Raw genomic sequence first — 17,820 nt, 5'->3', positions numbered from 1 at the left:
ATATAGTCCACGTTTAAAGATTTTATGACCATCGTGTTTAGCTAACAGAGTATTGTTGCTCTCGTTAAATAAGTATTAAACTTACTAACTGCTTATAAACTGCTTATTGTAAAATGTCATTTTGCCAAAGGCTTGGAGGGTGTCGTTAGGATCCGCTTCTCCTCGTTATTTTCCGCCCTGCTCCGTTTGCACGTCGGCCATTTCCGGCCAGTGTCGCCATCTGCTTTCTCGTCCTTCTCCAATCTCCGTGTTGTTGTTCCCGGTGACGCGGCGGAGGTGTAGCCTGACGCGGGCTCTTACGTGTCGGCCAGAATAAAAGTGGAGCTCCGGAGGCCCGGGAGTGACGAAGGGAGTCTGTATCGGTAAGGACGGAGCGGTGTCCGGGGCTCAGAGAGACGGGACGCGGCCGTAAAAAGTGTCGGTCTGGTCGGGTTCGGCCCGAAGGAAACAAAGAGATCATGGCGCCGCGGTGTGTTTGTAGCAGGATGGAGGGAGGGGAGGCTGCGGCGGTTTGTGACTTTGATAGTGAACCAGGAGGCGCAGTTTGTGTGTTAACCACCAGAAAGTGTGACAGGACTTTACATAAACTGTCAAATGATGCTGTCTCGATTAAAGCTTTTTGCTAACAGATTTGTTTTTCCCTTAAATCGGTCCATTGATTGTCAACCGCGATATTTTCATTTAGCCTATGTCTGTTAATTGCTTGAATTTGTTTGGAATCTCATAGATTAATTGTGATTTGACCCCTGCTTACACAACCAGCACCACCGACTTATCGATAATTACCTTCCTATTTTTCATACATGTTAATCTCGATTGAAATCGGCCATTGCGGGCCGCCGCGTTTGGTTGAAAACATGAACTCAGGCCTGGAGGTTTAAGACGCATCTTGTGTTTTGCTGTCAGATTTAAGTTGTAATTGTTTCTCCTCTCCTGGGATGTGGCCGGTTTGCGTCGAGGGGGGCGTTGCCCGGGCCATGCTGTCACACGCACACCGCATCCAAGTGATTTTTGAAAAGCAGAGGGAGAAATGTGTAAAGCCAATCATGCAGCGGAGAGAGGCTACGCACAGTGTGAGATCACTGAGCTCAGCGAACAACCGAAGTCTGTGTGAGATCACATCTCCGAGTCTTTAAAGGTCTTTTGTGATCATGTCTGCAGGTATAGATTCAGAGTAACTCATGTACGTCTTCCACAAGGTTAATTAGTTTCTCCCATCAAGGGCTTAGTTAGACCGTGTTCAATCGTGTTTCTATTATAATTATGATTAGGCTTATTATTATTATTATTATTATTATTATTATTATTATTATTATTATTGTAGTAGTTAAAATTTTTAAGTTTTAATTAATATTTTCCTTTCATTTAATTGGTAAGTTAATTCATTAAAATTGATTAATTTTACTTGAACTATTTGTTATCTATTTTATTATAATAATAAATTCATCCAGCACACAGTCTTAGTCACAGTAATTATTTAAAAACTATAACGGCTTTTAGAACTAATTTACCAACCGAAGAAAACATTTGCATTTTTGATATTATCAGTTCAGAGATACCTGCTGGTCATTTACAAGTAACTATTTCAACTACTTGTAAGAGATTAGTAGTGTAAATTTCCCACTTCATCACCCAGAGTGCTCCTTACTGTTAACTTGCTGTTTATTGTTGGTAGTGTGTATATTTTGGATTTTCACCTTTTATTGATATTTTATATTTCAGATTTGGCTATATCTAATCTTATTTTTATATGAGCTAATTACTCAACAGGGTGTCATCACAACCTTTTGTTTTTGCAATGTTTTTTTTTATTAAAGTGACCCTTAGACACTAAATGCAGATTGTTTCTCTGCCTCTGCTCAGATGGGCTGGCATCATCCAGAACGTTGCAATGACGAGAAATAAAAGGCCACTTTTACAAAAACCTGACCATGCTGGCAACAATGAAAGATATTTCAGGAGTGCTGCATGATTGCTATTGTAACAGTTGAATCACTCCATGGTGGTGCTGGGTGAAAACATAAAGTGGCTACTAGACAATAAGCTCATAAGAGCCGGCACATAAGATGTACATTTGTCAGGTCTGACAGCAGCAGGGAGGGACATTAAGATTTAGTGAACTTCCATATATATTGTATTTTGCGACAGAAATTGTATTGTAAATAGGGATGTGTAAGTATTGGTTATATTGTATTGTTACTGAATTTTAATTTTTAAGAGAAACTATTTATACTTGGAAATAACTAACTAGTTGCCTTTTCATGATGCTCCTACCCATTTGCCTTACTAAAACAGACCACAATAGAAATAAGCTGTCTGGCTCTATTTTGTTTTTATCCTTTTGATGGTATCTGTAGATAGGGCATTTCTTGCTGGAGACGCCACTTTTATATTTACAATCAATAAAGAAGTTCAATCAATCAATCGATCAATCACTGAGGAGAGAGTCTGAGTGTTACAGATCATTCAGTTTCCCTGTTATCTTGTGACTTTTGCCTGTATGCGTCGGTTGTTGTTTGTAGTGGTGGCAGAAGTTTGTAAACAAGGAGAGAAAATTTAGCTGTCCTTGTGAATGCCTTATTGTTGATTGTTTTATATTTTTGCATTCCAAAGACTCACAAAAGTCACTGTTAAATAAAATCTCTTCTTTAAAATCTTTTATTAAAGATTTTATTATTAAACATTTCCAGCACAACTGGCTCGCACATCAGTTCTGTATTAAAACTTAAAATTATCAAACCATATCACCTTTTTGGGGGGGGAAGGCTTGAGTGAAACCCTGAAACCAACATGAAATATTCAGTCACATTTTGAGTGTAAAATATCAGCACACATGATTCATGACGACATTATTATACAACATGAATTACTAGTCGAAGTCACCAAATTGTACTGCCAAACCACTTCCTACTGTATGCCGGTCGTACAGCCACTTGTCTTGCATAAACAAGTCATCCAGACAAACCTGTGCTCACTGTACCACCACACCTCCTTTTGGGATTCACAGTGCGTTTGCCTGTAGTGTTTTTTAGTATTCAGTATTTTGTATTCAATATTAATACAAACACCTTTAAGTAAAAAAGCTATCCGTTGCGACACAACAACAAACTCCAGCCTCCAGAATGACGGCAGGGTCTCTGATAGAGTCTGTCAACAAAAGCTCAACACAATAAGCTTCATAAATGTAGGATTTATGGCAGCTTGTTGTCTTAATTAGCGTCATTACACTGTTATCTAAGTCATAGCTTTGAGTAGTAAGCAGATGGAACAAACAGCAAGCCAAGGTTCAGTGAGTCACTGTTGTCACTTTGCCTCATTTTAAGCCAAGGACAAAAATAGTTTGTTGTGTAATTTATCGTGTAATAAACTTTGACAGATGTGGTCAGTGACATGGATTGATTCAGTCTGAACAAAACAACTTTCATGAGAGAGAAGTGCTGTCTGTGGCATTCCTTGTTGACAGATCAGATCACCCCTAAATTCAAAGTTCCTTCATGAGCAGTTTTCTGAAATGCTTTCAGATTTTTTCCCAAAGTGCCCAACCACATAATTAATCATGAACAGATGCAGATGTTACTATCAGGGGCACACATTTGCCCTCGCACACATTTTTGAGTTCTGACTTTATACTGAATTTTACAACTGTGGTGCAGCAGAGGACCAGCTTTTCTTTGACCAATAAATCAAACTATAGTAAGATTTTTATCTTTAATTAATAGTAACAAATGTATGGGCATCAGGAGGGTGCCCAACATTTTTAGATTGCAGGAACATTCTGGGAACATCATTTGAGGTTAGGTGAAAACATTCCTATATGACTAAAAGTTTATGTTAAGTTTTTATAAGCATTTCATTCTCCAAAAAAGAAACTTTATTTGAAAGGATGTTAAGTGCTCCCTTTGACACAGTTGATCAGGGCATTCTTTTAGATAGAACGAGGCACTGGGTGGGCGTATCTGGTACTGCATTAAACTGGTTCTCATCATATTTGTCTAATAGGGAGTTTTGTGTCTCCATTAACAACTTCATGTGGTCTTTTCCCATATTAATTATGGTGTGCCTCAGGTATCAATTCTTGGACCAATTTTGTTCTCCCTATTCTCCTCCTAGGTGATGTGACCTGTAGACAAGGTCTTCCTTTACACCGTTATGCAGATGACACGCAGTTGTACCTCCGTGTCAAGCCCACTAAGATCAATAAACAGACTGAAATAAAAATCTGGATGTTGATACATTTGCTTCAGCTCAATTCTAACAAAACAGAAATCCTTGTAATTGGGCCCCAACATACCACAAAACAAATACTGCCATCACCTGTCACAACTTGTCAAGCCTGTTGCAAGAAATCTTGGTGTCAGGTTTGATAGCAATTTGATTTTTTGAGCAATGTATCACTAAGCTTTTCCAGTTGTGTTTTATCACCTCAGAAGTATTGCAAAAATTGGATTAGATTTTAGCCTCTTCTCCTACTGGAAAAACTTTGAAACGACTACAGACCATACAAAACTCAGCATCTAGGCTTTTGACCAGAACCTAGAGGGACGATCACATCACACCTGTTTTAGCCTCTTTACATTGGCTCCCTGTTTGTTATGAGATTGATATAAAGATATTATTGATTTCTTTTAAGGCTCCTCATGGCCTGGCTACAGATTATATTTTAGATTTTCTAATCCCTTATGAACCTTTGTGTAGTTTGAGATCTTTCTGGCAGGAATCTTCTAACTCTTCCCAAGTCCAGGCTGAAAACTAAAAGGGACAGAGCTTTTGCAGTCAGGGGCCCAAGGCACCAGAACAACCTGCCTGAGGAAATTGGGCTGTCCGAGTCACTGTCTTCTTTTAAGTCTCTTCTAAAAATTTACTTTTATGAGAAAGCACATCCAGATTTTATTTGATTTTTAATTTCCTGTTTATTTATTTATTTTTAAAATAATTAATCTTGGTATTTTATTTCATTTTCTCAGCACTTTGTTTTGAGAAGTGCTCTATAAATACAGTTTATTATTATTATTATTGTTACACTTGGTCGAAAATAGACTTAATTAGATAATTACACCTGAAATGTGACTGTTTACCAAGAAAACACCACCACTGGCAGCAGCTTTATATTCCACCAACTAACAAACAACAGTTGAAAAGAAAAGCAGTATACATAATGTTTCCTGCACTTTACAATTCACACTCAGAGTCGCGCATCTTTCTCTTGTGTGTACCATGATATCAGAGCTAATAGAGAATCCGTCGCGATCCACTCCAGTATGAGAGTGATTAGTTGTTCCATGTTTTATTGATGTGCCAAATATAACGTCCTAAGAACCATAAGTGAACGTTCCTTATGGTATTTTACATATTCGAGATAGAACAACATCTAGAGATTTTTAGGGAACCTTTTTACTCATACTTTAGCTGACAACTGTTAATATTAATGTCATTAGTAACTCCCTCATTTACATTTATTCATTTAGCTGATGCTTTTATCCAAAGCGACTTACAATTGCTATACATGTCAGAGGTTGCATGCCTCTGGAGCAACGAGGGGTTAAGTGTCTTGCTCAGGGACACTTAACCCCTTCACCACCCATTATGAATTTTAGAAAGTTTGATGTGCCTTTCAAATATTTTTTTTTCTCTAAATTTGTAGTGTTTTCTGTTGTTGTCTTTTATGGCACATTTCCAGTCCTGAGGTTGCGTCACACAAACCATCGGTGATCCAGATGCTGTGGCTGCAGCTCTACAGAACACCAGTTTTAACAGCTTCTCTTCAAATCTTCATCCTTAGCTCAGCCAATGAAGATGGAGTCAGCAGTTGAGGCTCAGCATGGGGTGGAGACTGCTGTGACTGAGGCGGAGAACCAACAAATCACCCAAGCACAGATTGCTACTTTGGCACAGGTAACTGATGACGTTAACACTATTACCACTTCTTCCAGTCTCTGCAAGCTGTGCCCAGCTTAAGCTCTGCAATGTTGGCTTAGTTTGTTTAAAAAAGTCTTGTGCATACACAGCAAAGTAAGATATTAAAAAAGTCATTTTGATGTTGCTGTTTAGACTCAGGAAGTGCAACTGGTGTACAAACATTTAGAAAAATAACAATTTTGAATGCCACAAATGTAAAATAAAACATACTTAATGTTAAAATGCACATGGCAGACAGCATGGTCAGTCGCTCCTGAATTTCAGGTAACGATGACAACAGGCCACGCCTCGGCCACAGGTCCCACAGTTACGTTGGTACAGCTTCCCAACGGACAGACGGTTCAAGTCCACGGTGTCATCCAGGCTGCACAGCCGTCTGTTATCCAGTCACCACAGGTCCAGGCCGTGCAGGTAAAACACACATGTACAATCCTAGTTTTAGGTCTTTTTAAGCCGCAATATAAAGAACGTGAAATTAGAAGGTTTGTTTGATGCATTTCTGTCTGGTTTATTGGTTTGTTTGTTCCAGATCTCCACCATAGCAGAAAGCGAGGATTCACAGGAGTCAGTGGACAGCGTGACTGACTCTCAGAAGCGCAGAGAGATTCTGTCACGACGGCCCTCGTACAGGTAATTTGTGTGGGTGATGTGTATGAATGCTTTCAGGAGACCGCCAAGACGATCAAGATATCCCATAATTAAATTAAACATTGCAAGAAAAGTTTAAGGACCACGGGCACTTTTTTGGCTTTGTTTACATTTTTGAAAGGCCGATTAGCTGCATGTGTGAATTTGTTTACCAAACACCATAGGGCACAAACCCTATGTTTATAGGGTATGAAATCAACTCTTTTTCATTTGTCCCAGTTCTGCTATTTCTAGAACTAGAAGATTTTTTTGAGCTTTGTTCAATGCAAGAGAACCTTGTTTACTGTAAAGATCTATAATGATCTTCTTGCTGCAAGAAGGAAATTAGCAAATAAATAGCAAATTTTTGGTACATGAGTATCTAAAAATCTGAGGATGCAAATTAGTTGTGCTGTTTTTCAGTGAAACTATAAGATATATAAAAACTATAAAGACTATATGTATGGAAATGATTGTGAATAGGTGATGGTGAGACTAAAACTGATGCAGCATTTTACATGAAAAAATGTTCACACAAACCCTGCCCAATAGGTTTTGTGAGTAAATCCCACCCTTGTTTGTTCCAACAGGAAAATCCTGAATGACCTTTCATCCGATGCACCTGCTGTCCCTCGTATCGAGGAAGAAAAGGCTGAGGAGGACTCAGCTGCCGCCGCCGCTGCCGCCGCCACGCCCTCAATCACCACAGTTACTGTCCCCACACCCATCTACCAGACCAGCAGTGGCCAATACAGTAGGTGATAGTTGACTCAGTGGAGCTGTATCTGAGGCTGCAGGTTGATGTAATTCAGACAGGACACAATGTGGGATGGGTATAGTTAGGATTTTATTGATTCCACTAGGCTTATAGATCCTTTTTATCTGTCCTTTTTTATCACTAAGAAATTATTATTATTTGAAAAAAATAAAAAATGAATCCGTATTAGAAGTTATTTATATTTCAAAGATAAGAAACAACAGCAGCAGTGATTTTCCCTTGAAACAAATCAAACTAATATTCCTGACATCAAAACCCTGATTGAAGTTTGAAAGTAATGTAGAACACATCCTCACTCAGCTGCTAATGTGGATTCACTGCTTGACAAGTAAAGTGCAATTTATACTTCTGCGTCAAATCGACGGCGTAGCCTCTGCGTAGCCCCCTGCCTTACGCCGTCACCTACGCCATCGCCTACACCATCGCCTGACGTGCACCTCCTCAGGCTGGTAGAGGGAGCAGGGGCTGGTTTGGGAGTGGTAGCTATCGTCTTAGCTAATAAATGTACTAAAACTGGCTCAGTTTTAAGATACATGGGTACTTAGGCTAAACAGTTATGCTCCATCCAATCAGCTGTCATATTGTTGTGAACATGCTTGTTCACAACAATTAGTTATTAGACTAACGAGCGCGCTATGGCTGTGTACATCACACCGCTGGTGGATGGGGGACTGCGGACATAACAGTTGAAAACATCAAGTATATTCAAGTTTATTCTTGTTAAACAAGCATTTTGATTTTTTACTCCTACTGGCTTTTTACTCGCAGAGTTTTTATTATAAAATCTTCTACACAAACAGCGGGTTTCTTCGGTGTACTTTGCCATAACAACTGGATCACGCCATAAAAAGTCAAAGGCTTTGTGTCAGCTTGTTTTGGAGTGACATGACTTCTTGCATAAAGTAAAAAATTAAATATGACACATTTTTTTATGTAATTATTATTATTATTTATTCTTTGATATGGATTAATTCTCTCTCTTGTTCCCTTTCTCCCGTTGACATCTGTCCCTCTCACCAAACACACAGTTGCAATCACACAGGGCGGGGCTATTCAGCTGGCTAATAATGGTACAGATGGAGTCCAGGGACTTCAGACTCTGACCATGACCAACGCAGCAGCAGCCCAGCCTGGAGCCACCATCCTCCAGTACGCGCAGACCAGCGACGGCCAGCAGATACTGGTTCCCAGTAACCAGGTGGTGGTCCAAGGTGAGAGTTTTCACATCATCTGTGTTAATGAAGTGGTGTGTAATTGGGCTGAAGATAGTGATATCTGATATTTTGCACATATATCCATTACTTTTGATGTAACCATTTTATTTTATAATGCATCCTTGTAGAAAAGCTATTTTAAATTTTTAAATTTCTACTTTTGATATTGAAGACAAAAACATTTAGCTATTCACAGTCAGCAAACAAGATAAGGACGCATTGGTTCTCCAAGCAAAAGTGGTTTTATCAAGAAATTAAATTTCACTTTCTGACAACCACACCTTTCAGCTGCCTCCGGTGACGTCCAGGCCTATCAGATCCGAGCAGCCCCTGCAAGCACCATCGCCCCGGGGGTTGTGATGGCGTCATCCCCCGCCCTCCCCACAGGAGGCGCTACTGAGGAGGTCACCCGCAAACGGGAAGTCCGCCTCATGAAGAACAGGTATGTACAGATGAGGAAATCTGTGTCTTGTATATCTCAATACCAGTTTTGCTGTTCAGAAACATCCCAAAATCAAAGCTGCTGCCTTTGTGGAAGGTCCATGACCAAAATATGTCTCAGTGTAGAGTATAGCAGGCCAGCCTTAAAGCTAGTCTGGGGTAAGCGCATTTAATAATAATTATAATAATAATAATATGTATCACTCAATTAGGTTTCAAAGGTGTTTATTAGAAATCTATGGCACGCACAAAATGTCCGGCAAATCCCCCAAAAATGAATCCAAAAGACAAACTGTGTCTCATCCTTCCTACAGAGAGGCAGCCCGTGAATGTCGCAGGAAGAAGAAGGAGTATGTAAAGTGTTTGGAGAACCGAGTGGCCGTCCTGGAGAACCAAAACAAGACACTAATTGAAGAACTTAAAGCCCTCAAAGACCTTTACTGCCATAAATCTGAGTAGTTCCTGTCCTGAACACCGAGCTGGGCCAAGTAGCGTATCAGTTCTTTTCAAATACTTTGACTGTTTGATTCTGCCTGCCTGGCCTTCCAGTTTACACACGACTGGCACTTTTGGATGAAAACTCCCTAATCCTGCTTACACTACCTTCTCTTAAGTATCCTGTCAGTATAATACATTTAAAATATAAAAAAAATACAAAATCTTTCAAGTATCAGTACACTGAATACACTTGTATGTGCTGTCACCCAGGTCTGATGATAGACATTGGCAAAGTGCAAAAATAAACGTTCTAGTCTAAAACTGTAGTGTGATGGAGACAGTATGTGACAGTAGCTACTATCCTTGCAACATCATTAAAAAGGTAAAATCAGCTGCTGACAACGGTTAACATGTTGCTCCACACATCTTTGACTGTGGGCCTTTTCATTTTCGTAGATTTTGCTAATACCCACATAAGTTAGTTCAACACTGTACCCATCATGTTTATTGTAGAGAGTCCAATGTCCAATGAGGCAGAGGAAATAATATCCTTAAATCTTTCAACAACAAAAAGAACCTCCCTGTGGTTCATCTCAACCATGTTTTTGTTATCCTAGCCAGATCATGTCAAACAAAATGGTGGATTTTGACGTGTCACCTCTGTTTAGACCTTAATTGTTTTCTAGTTGCATTATGGTTTACGTGTTGAAAAGGCTCGTATTTTATTGGCCTCATCTGGCTCCATTCGAGCATGTGTGTTTACTGTGTAAGAAATAATGCCTGACCAGTCCTTGAAACATAGCCATTGTTGTACCTTGATGTAGTACAGTAGCTACACTGTGGACCAGAACTATGTTTAAGAAGTCCTGAAATGTGATTTTAGGGACACCTGCCAAATATTTATGATTTAATAATCCCTGTTGCCATGGTAACTTAAAATTCACAGTGGTGGGTTCGGTGTTAAACTGCAGTCTGGCCAAAACTATGACAACAAGACCCAGCTTGGGGATTTAAATTAAGACTCAGACATTTCTGCGTCAGGCAAGCTCAGTCAGTTGCAGTTAAAGCCTTTGAATGAATTGTCTACTTGATCCACATCCTGGTGTGAACCAACCTTTTTAAAAAATGAATTATTACACAATAACTTGTATAGCGGACTCTGCAACTAATTGGGTCCAAAAAAGTCATTTTTTTGTGTTTTTAAAGATGCTACCAACTGCCGATTGTGAAGGATGTGGAAGAACTGTGTACATCAGCAGACAGAGGATTGCCTCAGTCATGTCAAATGTTAAAAAGAGACGTATTGCAGTGTGACGTCACACTTCTCAGTTCACTCATATTGTTTTTCTGCTTCTCCACAACAGAAGATTGTCAGAGATGCTATTAAAATAAGATTCTTTGTAGGATAAGGCACAATTTTAAAGATGGATTATTGTTTCTGCAACCTGGGGTTCCTATTAGTTATGGTAACACTTCACTCACTAGGTTAAGTCCAGTAGGGCAGCAACAGAAGGGGTAATTTTAATTAAAACAAATTTGTAAGTAAAAGCAAATCTGAATATTTAATTTACTACCCAAACAGGTTGTTGCAAAAACACTATTGCAGAACTATTTAGTTTTTCCACTTTGACTGACCATACTTACTGTTGTTCTGCAAACAAGCAGTTTTTCAAGGCAAAGCACAATTTTAATGGACATTCAGACGTGTTCGGGGTTGAGATAATTGGGGTTGTGTTAAATCTGAAGTCAAGCGTCATCTCATTGTGCCACAGTAAACTGTCAGTTTTTCGTCACAAAAATGACCATCATGATCCAAGTTATGATTTTTCCTTAACATTTCATTCTTCTGTGTTTTACAATATGTGTCTGTTTTGCAATGTTGTAAACTATGGATTGTGATGTGAGATTGCAGAGCCGCCATTTTTTAAATATGTAGCAGATTGGATTCTGTGTGAAATCTACTGGCTACGATTACGCGATACACTTAAAATCCATGAAAATGTGCGTTCTGTTTAAAAGAGGCAATTTTGTGTTACTGTGCGTTGTTTTTTGAGAAGATACACGTACGTATTTGTTTATTTTTTTATATACTGTACATAGACTCTACAGCATGAGTAGACCTCATATTTCTGTTTATTTGATATGAAAAATGTTCTTATGGCTTGTATGAAACCAACTTTGCATATTTGTAACACATCGATGTATAATAGACGACAATGTATGTGTGTATTCATGTAATCCACCAGGCCTACCACAGTCATGGCAGCTAAGTATATGAGAAAAGGCCTTTGTTGGAGACGTTATATTTTGGAGTGTTGTACTCTGTTTTGGGATCTGCAGTGTTTGTTTATAGAGAAGTGTGTTGAGAGAAGTCAGGGTCATCAACGTATTTGAATTTCATAACTAACACTTTTGTTTATTCGTAAACTGCACAGCAGAAACCTCGGTGGGTTCAAACTCAGCCGCACATCGTAGTGTTTTTAACTGTAAATGTATTTTTATCTCATAGACCTGGACAGAAATGTCTCCAGTAGCCATTTTTTTTATATCATCCAATGAATCAAATGAAAGCACAATCTTTCGTCTTGAGCCCTTTTTATGTTTATTTTATTGTACTTTGACTAAATGTATTTTACTACAAAGCTACATTAGATTTTTTTATGGTTATTTTATTGGTTCCAATGGTACACATCAGTTAATCCTCAACCCAAGTATTTGCTCATGTCAACTGGGAACTAAACAAACAAAAATATTTTTAATTTTTTGAGTATAAAAACTCTGTGATTTAGTGATAGAAACTCAGAATTCTTTTTCCTCCAGCTCACTGTTGATGTTTGGAACTGAAGCCCACTCATAGAGGTTGTTTTTAATCCTCAGCTTAAAAATCAGCTTAACCCAAGGTCCACATAATAGCTTTTTCCAAAGCTTTCAAATACATCTCACAGTTTAGTCTTCATCAGGAGATGGAGGTCGCACAGTTGTCATCACGTGACAAAGTATGGAACTTGTCGTGTGATAACAGGTGGTCATGAGAAAATAACCCGTGTCTCTGTTCAAAGGTGGTCTTTGGTTCGTTTGGTTGAAAGCTCCGGAAGTGAATAAGTGGAGATAAAAAAGTTGAGATAAAATTACTTTGACTGCTAATCTATTTTTATCTTCACAAAGAAATTTCAAAACTTCAGTCATTAGGTGAACAGAAATTTGGGAGCACTAATGGCCACTCTAACAATTAGAGTGTGTTCCTTAAAATGTGTGTTGTTTCTGTTGTTTTCATTTTGTAAGGGTCATGAGTTCATGGTAGCTCTGCCAGTTTTATTTTTCTTGAATAAAACATTTTGATAGTGTATTTGTAATGTATAGAGGATTAAAGGGTTGAACCAGTGACAGAAATCACATATGTGGAGTTATTCAGAAGGCTTTGAATGAATCATCTCATATTAACCCACAACACATTAGCATGTACTGCAGATGCACATGTCCCTGTTTTGCTCTCCTCCTACCTGTCACAGTTTAATTTGGAGAAATCTATGTAGAGGTAAAACAAAATGCAGAAGTAATCTTTTTTTAATGCATTTCAAGGGATGGAATTAAGTCTGACCAACCACATGTTGGGCCTCGCTGATTGTAACGCTTATTTTAGTGGAAACAGTGAATTTGATAGAATCCTCATCAATAACGGAGCAATCAGTGCGAGGGCTTTAAAAATGTGTGTAAGGATGGGAAGCACTTAGACTGTTTAGATACTGGTGCCATTATAATACCTGAGTTGAAAACTTTTGTACGTGTATTCTGAAAAGAAAAATAATTTCCACCTCTTGTACTTCTCACAGGTGCTGAAACTAGTAATAATCTTTTTTTCTGTTGATTTGATATAGTGAGCTCAACTTTGTGATGTGATTACACAGTATCTTTCCAATAAAACCAAAAGTGTTTTCATTTTTGTGCCAGAATAGTTTATACTCACGGGCCTCAGTTCTGCATGAAACAGATTGATATCCAAGTATATATATATATATAAATATATATAGGATTTCTAGTAAACATTTTTTCTAACTTTTAATGTGATCACTTTATATATTGCCACTTTTACAAGTTATTAATTTAAAATGCCATGTATTGTATAGTATATATGCTGTGTGTTTCAACATTGTCACATTATAAAACTATACCAGCCCATTATTTGAAAGTGCTGTTACTCTGACATTACATGACTATTTTGTAAACATTTGCTATGTCGCAATAAACAACTCTTGAAGATTGTTATGTATTTTATTGTTAGTGAATCAATAAATATGTGAACAATCATTCATGACAGACTGATGAACCACGAAGGGGTTTTTTTATATTTAAAAGACAGGTATTATTTTTCAACATCTTCAGTTTAAGTGTAAATTACATTTACTTCAAAGTACAATGGTCAATTAAAAATGAGCAAGATAGCAATAAAGTATTTAGTATTAAAACCATCCCTGGCTTGACTGTATTCGACCGGTAGATAGATGCAGTGTGGGGATGAGGTTCAGTTTTTACTGTCAAAAAAGGGTGTGGATGGGGGACGATACAAAAATAGTAGCGTTGTAAATACATTTCATCGGTTTAAATCGTCTCCAACAGACCGCTCCTTTAACCAATGAGTGGCTTTTAAAAGTCCTTGTTTTGATTTTTCAGCCAATGGGAGTGAACGGAATTCCTAAATAGGCGGGGCTACAACATCTTCGTCCCAAGTAATGCCTTTTAGGAGCTCCGGTAACAGATGGCGGCGGTGGCGGGGAGTAAGTAGCATCCAGCAGAAATCTGACGGGGCAGTCCGGACCAGCTACCAGAGTTTGTTTTCTACTGAGGAATCTGCACAAGACCTAGTCGATCTGACCTCATTGAGAATTTATTTTGTCTACAATCTTGGATTTTTTTCTTTTTACGTTGTCTTTTTTCCACTGTAGGCCACAAAAGCCTCGGGCTAGATTTGGCTACATACCGATCCGAGTGCAAGGAGACATCTGTGGGATTGTTTGGAAAGTCTCATGAAATTTTTATGCCATAATTGAGTGGTTTGAAGTAGTAACGTGTTTATTTTGTAGAGTCAGTAGTGTTTTCACGATAGCAAAAATCTGTTAATGTGGAGTAGGAAAAAAGTTAATGATACAAGCTAACTGGCTAGCTTGCTAAAATGCTAGTTAGCTACCAAGCAGCGGAACTTTAGCATGTTGAATGAATGAATGAATTGGCGACCACTTGCATTTAACTAACAGCTTGTTATTGGAAGAACACGTCTAATATAACATAAGACGGCGCTGGTTGAGCCTGTCTGGCTAACTCTTCTTCTGTTACACTAACTTGCATACCCACAAATGGACAGGAATGCGATTCCTGGGAGTTGGTGGACAGCGGCGGTTTAGCACGCAAAGATAGTGTTGTGCTAATACCGACTATAGCCCGGTAATGTGTATGAGACTGGGGGAAGTTAACTTTAGCTAGCTACAAATATTTGCGCTACCCAGGACTTGGCTGCAATAGTGTGAACCTTATACCCGGTTCGGGAATGGGGAATACGGTGTCATGCTGCGTCTCTCCAGAGTCGAGCCCCAAACTACCGTCAAGACAACCGGCAGAGCGGCTGGAGGAGTTCCAGACCAGCACCGAAGTGAGCGATGATAACACCGTGCCCTACCTGCAGCATATAAGCGACAGAGAGGTCCCAGATGGTAGGTGTCTACCTGATAGCCTGCACACCTTTTGATTAGAAAGCTATAAAGTTGATTCCTTTTCCTGTAATTGGACCCATGAAGTGTCACACCCATGTTGTTTGTTCATAGGGAGGTACATCTTATTGAAGAAGCTCCTTCATGTGACTCCCAAGCACACAAAGCGACAGAATCAGCAAATATTTACTCGCCATGTGCACACCCACACCTGTTTAAGGGACCCCTCCACTAATATGGACACACAAACAGGGTCAATCTTAAATGTAAAAACAACTTGATGATATATTCTCTTTCACAACTGTAGGGAGATTCACTCGCAGACACCAGCTTTACCTCTTGCCAAGTTGCTAGAGGTGTTTATTGCCATCTTGCTGCCAGCAGTGTACTGATGATGATGACGATGACGACGACGACAGCACTCTTTAGTTGGGCACTGCATCATGTTGATCACACTGGATTCACATTACCAAGTAACAAACCGTTCAGAAATTAGCAATAAAAACGAGCCTTTAATCATTGTCTTTTACCAACCTCAGTTTTATGTCCATGTCATATTATTGAGTGGGTTGGGGAGGTTATAAATTAGAAAAATACACTGAGATCATACATTAACCACAACAAACCTGAATTGTTAGCATATTTTCCAGTGAACAAACTGCATGTTGTAATGTGCTGCCCACTGTTACAGATTGAAAGTGTAAATTAGCAAAAATACCATGTATGCTGATAGCCTCCCTCAATGTTTGTAGCTCATGCTGGGATGTTATGCTGTGATACAGGCCCCTGATAGGAAAAGCATTTCAAATATGTCTCTGTGCAAGGGTCGCCACTCCTCGTTTGCTCCCAGCACAGTGTTCATTCCATTCATGTTATTGCGGACAGTAGTGTGCAGTTTGGTGAGACCAGCTGCTGGCAGGGTGAGGGTCAGAATGCAGTCCTTCCTACATTCCTCGTGTCTCTTCTTGCTGTCCTCACTTCACAAATGCTGCCCTCGCCTAATCCCCGTTTTATGTAATGTGCTGTCTGCACAGATTTGGATAAAGAACACAATTCTCTAAGTCATGCTCGTGTATAAACCAGTGCTATCTTTGTGTTTGCATCACTGGAATTTACAGTTCTGTCTGTAAAGTGGTATCTCAACGTCCACAATAAGTCTAAAATGTAAACTAATCATTTTCTCCAGTGTTCCAAAATAAAATCCTCCCACACTTAAAACTTACAACCCTGTAGTTGTAAGTTTTAAGTGTTATTGTTTACCAGCCGAGCTTATGTCATTTTTACACACATTTGTGGGACTAATCCTTAATGTAATACTTGATTACTTAAATTTATATTTTAAACAAAAGGCTTGTCAGTCTATTCTTACTTAAAAACCATTGGTCGCTGTTGACAGTATTGATACAAAATCATGTGCCTCAGGTAGATCTTTGTTTTCTGCTTTTTTTTTTTTCTGCTAACACTCAGTGATTGGTTAAGTGTTGCTTTTTTTTTTTTTAATGCATGTCTATTAGTCAGTTCACAAGTTAACATTTATGCATCTCAGGTCTTTCGCAGTCAGACATATTCAGTAAATTGATATCTTGATGCCAAAGCTGCACTGCAGCCTTGTTTCTCTATTTTTGTTGTGTGGATCAATAAATCCAAAGACTCATGTTGCATTATTGGCATTAACCGTCTTCTCCTTTTGGCTTTTTCACAACCCAGGAGTGTGAGCTAAGCAGCACACAATGTGATTTTTGTAATCAGATTGCCATTGTAAAGTGCTACTACATACAGTTTTTGTTTCCTCAGAGCTGGCTGTGGAGTCTAACCCGTCAGACCACGCCCGAGCGAGCACCATCTTCCTTAGCAAGTCCCAGACAGACGGTGAGTAATCCTTACATGACACACACACTTCCCTAGGATCATTTTGATGAGCAAACACATGATTCAATGCTGAATATTAAGACGGATGTGTTTTTATGGCTTCAGGTGTAATTCTGTACTACACATTATAATATCCTTATAATTGTCTTTTTTTTTAACCTAGGCTCTGTTTTTACACTTGTTGCAATACTGGCAGTTGTGTTAAAATGTTAATTACCTACTTCACTGTAGAGCTTGATTAAGTTGTGCACCATACACCGAGCCACAGGCATCTCTAACAACCAGGTCAATAAGGGATTCAAGCAGATCTTTTCCAAACCTCAACTGCTGTAGATCTCAATCACCAAAACATTTCAGGTGGAATACTATATTTGATTCTGACTCTTATCATCTTCACAAGATGCACTGCACTATGTACTGAACACAGATTACTGCTTCTAGTTGTTGTTTTTTTGGTTTTTTTTTTTTCTGAACACCTTTCTTCTTTTACAGTACGAGACAAGAGGAAAAGCAACCACATAAATCACATCAGTCATGTAAGTGTCAAAATCTGAATGTTGACCATATATGTGATTGCTGAATTGCAGTGTCCGTTCACAGGGGCTGATGTGACTCCTCCCTGCACATTTTAGATAGGGCAGCACTTGTTCAAAATGTGCGTCTCACATTGGTTTCACCTGCAGCATTAATAACACTGAAACAACACAACAATGGCGATACTGCTAGATATTCAGTGCTTCCTTAGAATTTCTTAAACTCTTACAACTTTGTTTCAACACGTGAGAGATGTGTATGTGTGTGTGTGTGTGTGTGTGTGTGTGTGTGTGTTTTTGTTTTT

The 17,820-nt window shown here is 38.9% G+C and overlaps 2 protein-coding genes across 8 annotated transcripts in view; both read left to right on the top strand.

Moving 5' to 3' along the window:
- Positions 1-232: 232 nt before the first annotated feature.
- On the top strand, positions 233-12,795 carry creb1b (cAMP responsive element binding protein 1b). Of its 5 annotated transcripts, none has more exons than XM_046054594.1 (8): positions 233-362; positions 5,780-5,892; positions 6,181-6,327; positions 6,446-6,546; positions 7,134-7,297; positions 8,350-8,532; positions 8,824-8,977; positions 9,291-12,795. In XM_046054594.1, the coding sequence occupies exons 2-8, from the start codon at positions 5,788-5,790 to the stop codon at positions 9,433-9,435; spliced, it is 999 nt and encodes a 332-aa protein (XP_045910550.1). In that variant the 5' UTR covers positions 233-362; positions 5,780-5,787; the 3' UTR covers positions 9,436-12,795. The 5 variants fall into 5 exon arrangements, with proteins under 5 accessions (XP_045910550.1, XP_045910546.1, XP_045910548.1 ...); XM_046054590.1 differs by having other exon boundaries at positions 6,151-6,327; XM_046054592.1 differs by lacking the exon at positions 233-362 and adding an exon at positions 402-469 and having other exon boundaries at positions 6,151-6,327.
- Positions 12,796-14,151: 1,356 nt separating this feature from the next.
- ccnyl1 (cyclin Y-like 1) overlaps positions 14,152-17,820 on the top strand; it is a 19,087-nt gene continuing 15,418 nt past the window's right edge. Inside the window, exons 1-3 of one of the 3 annotated variants that reach the window (XM_046053653.1) lie at positions 14,153-15,116; positions 16,908-16,982; positions 17,475-17,518. In XM_046053653.1, the coding sequence (XP_045909609.1) occupies positions 14,954-15,116; positions 16,908-16,982; positions 17,475-17,518 (282 nt within the window). In that variant the 5' untranslated portion in view covers positions 14,153-14,953. Of the gene's footprint in view, positions 15,117-16,907; positions 16,983-17,474; positions 17,519-17,820 lie in introns of all 3 variants that reach the window. The other 2 variants (XM_046053655.1, XM_046053654.1) reach the window with 2 other exon arrangements.

This window comes from Micropterus dolomieu, linkage group LG07 (genome assembly GCF_021292245.1).
Source record: "Micropterus dolomieu isolate WLL.071019.BEF.003 ecotype Adirondacks linkage group LG07, ASM2129224v1, whole genome shotgun sequence".
In the NCBI taxonomy this organism is placed as follows: domain Eukaryota; kingdom Metazoa; phylum Chordata; class Actinopteri; order Centrarchiformes; family Centrarchidae; genus Micropterus; species Micropterus dolomieu.
Note: the sequence above shows the minus strand (reverse complement) of the source record. Positions and strands in the feature narration are given on the sequence as shown.

Bases quoted from the DNA above. Each gene is read 5' to 3' on its own strand.
- creb1b (XM_046054589.1), top strand. The intron at 6,547-7,133 runs GTAATTTGTGTG...TTGTTCCAACAG, and splicing joins TCACGACGGCCCTCGTACAG to GAAAATCCTGAATGACCTTT. The intron at 7,298-8,349 runs GTAGGTGATAGT...CCAAACACACAG, and splicing joins GACCAGCAGTGGCCAATACA to TTGCAATCACACAGGGCGGG.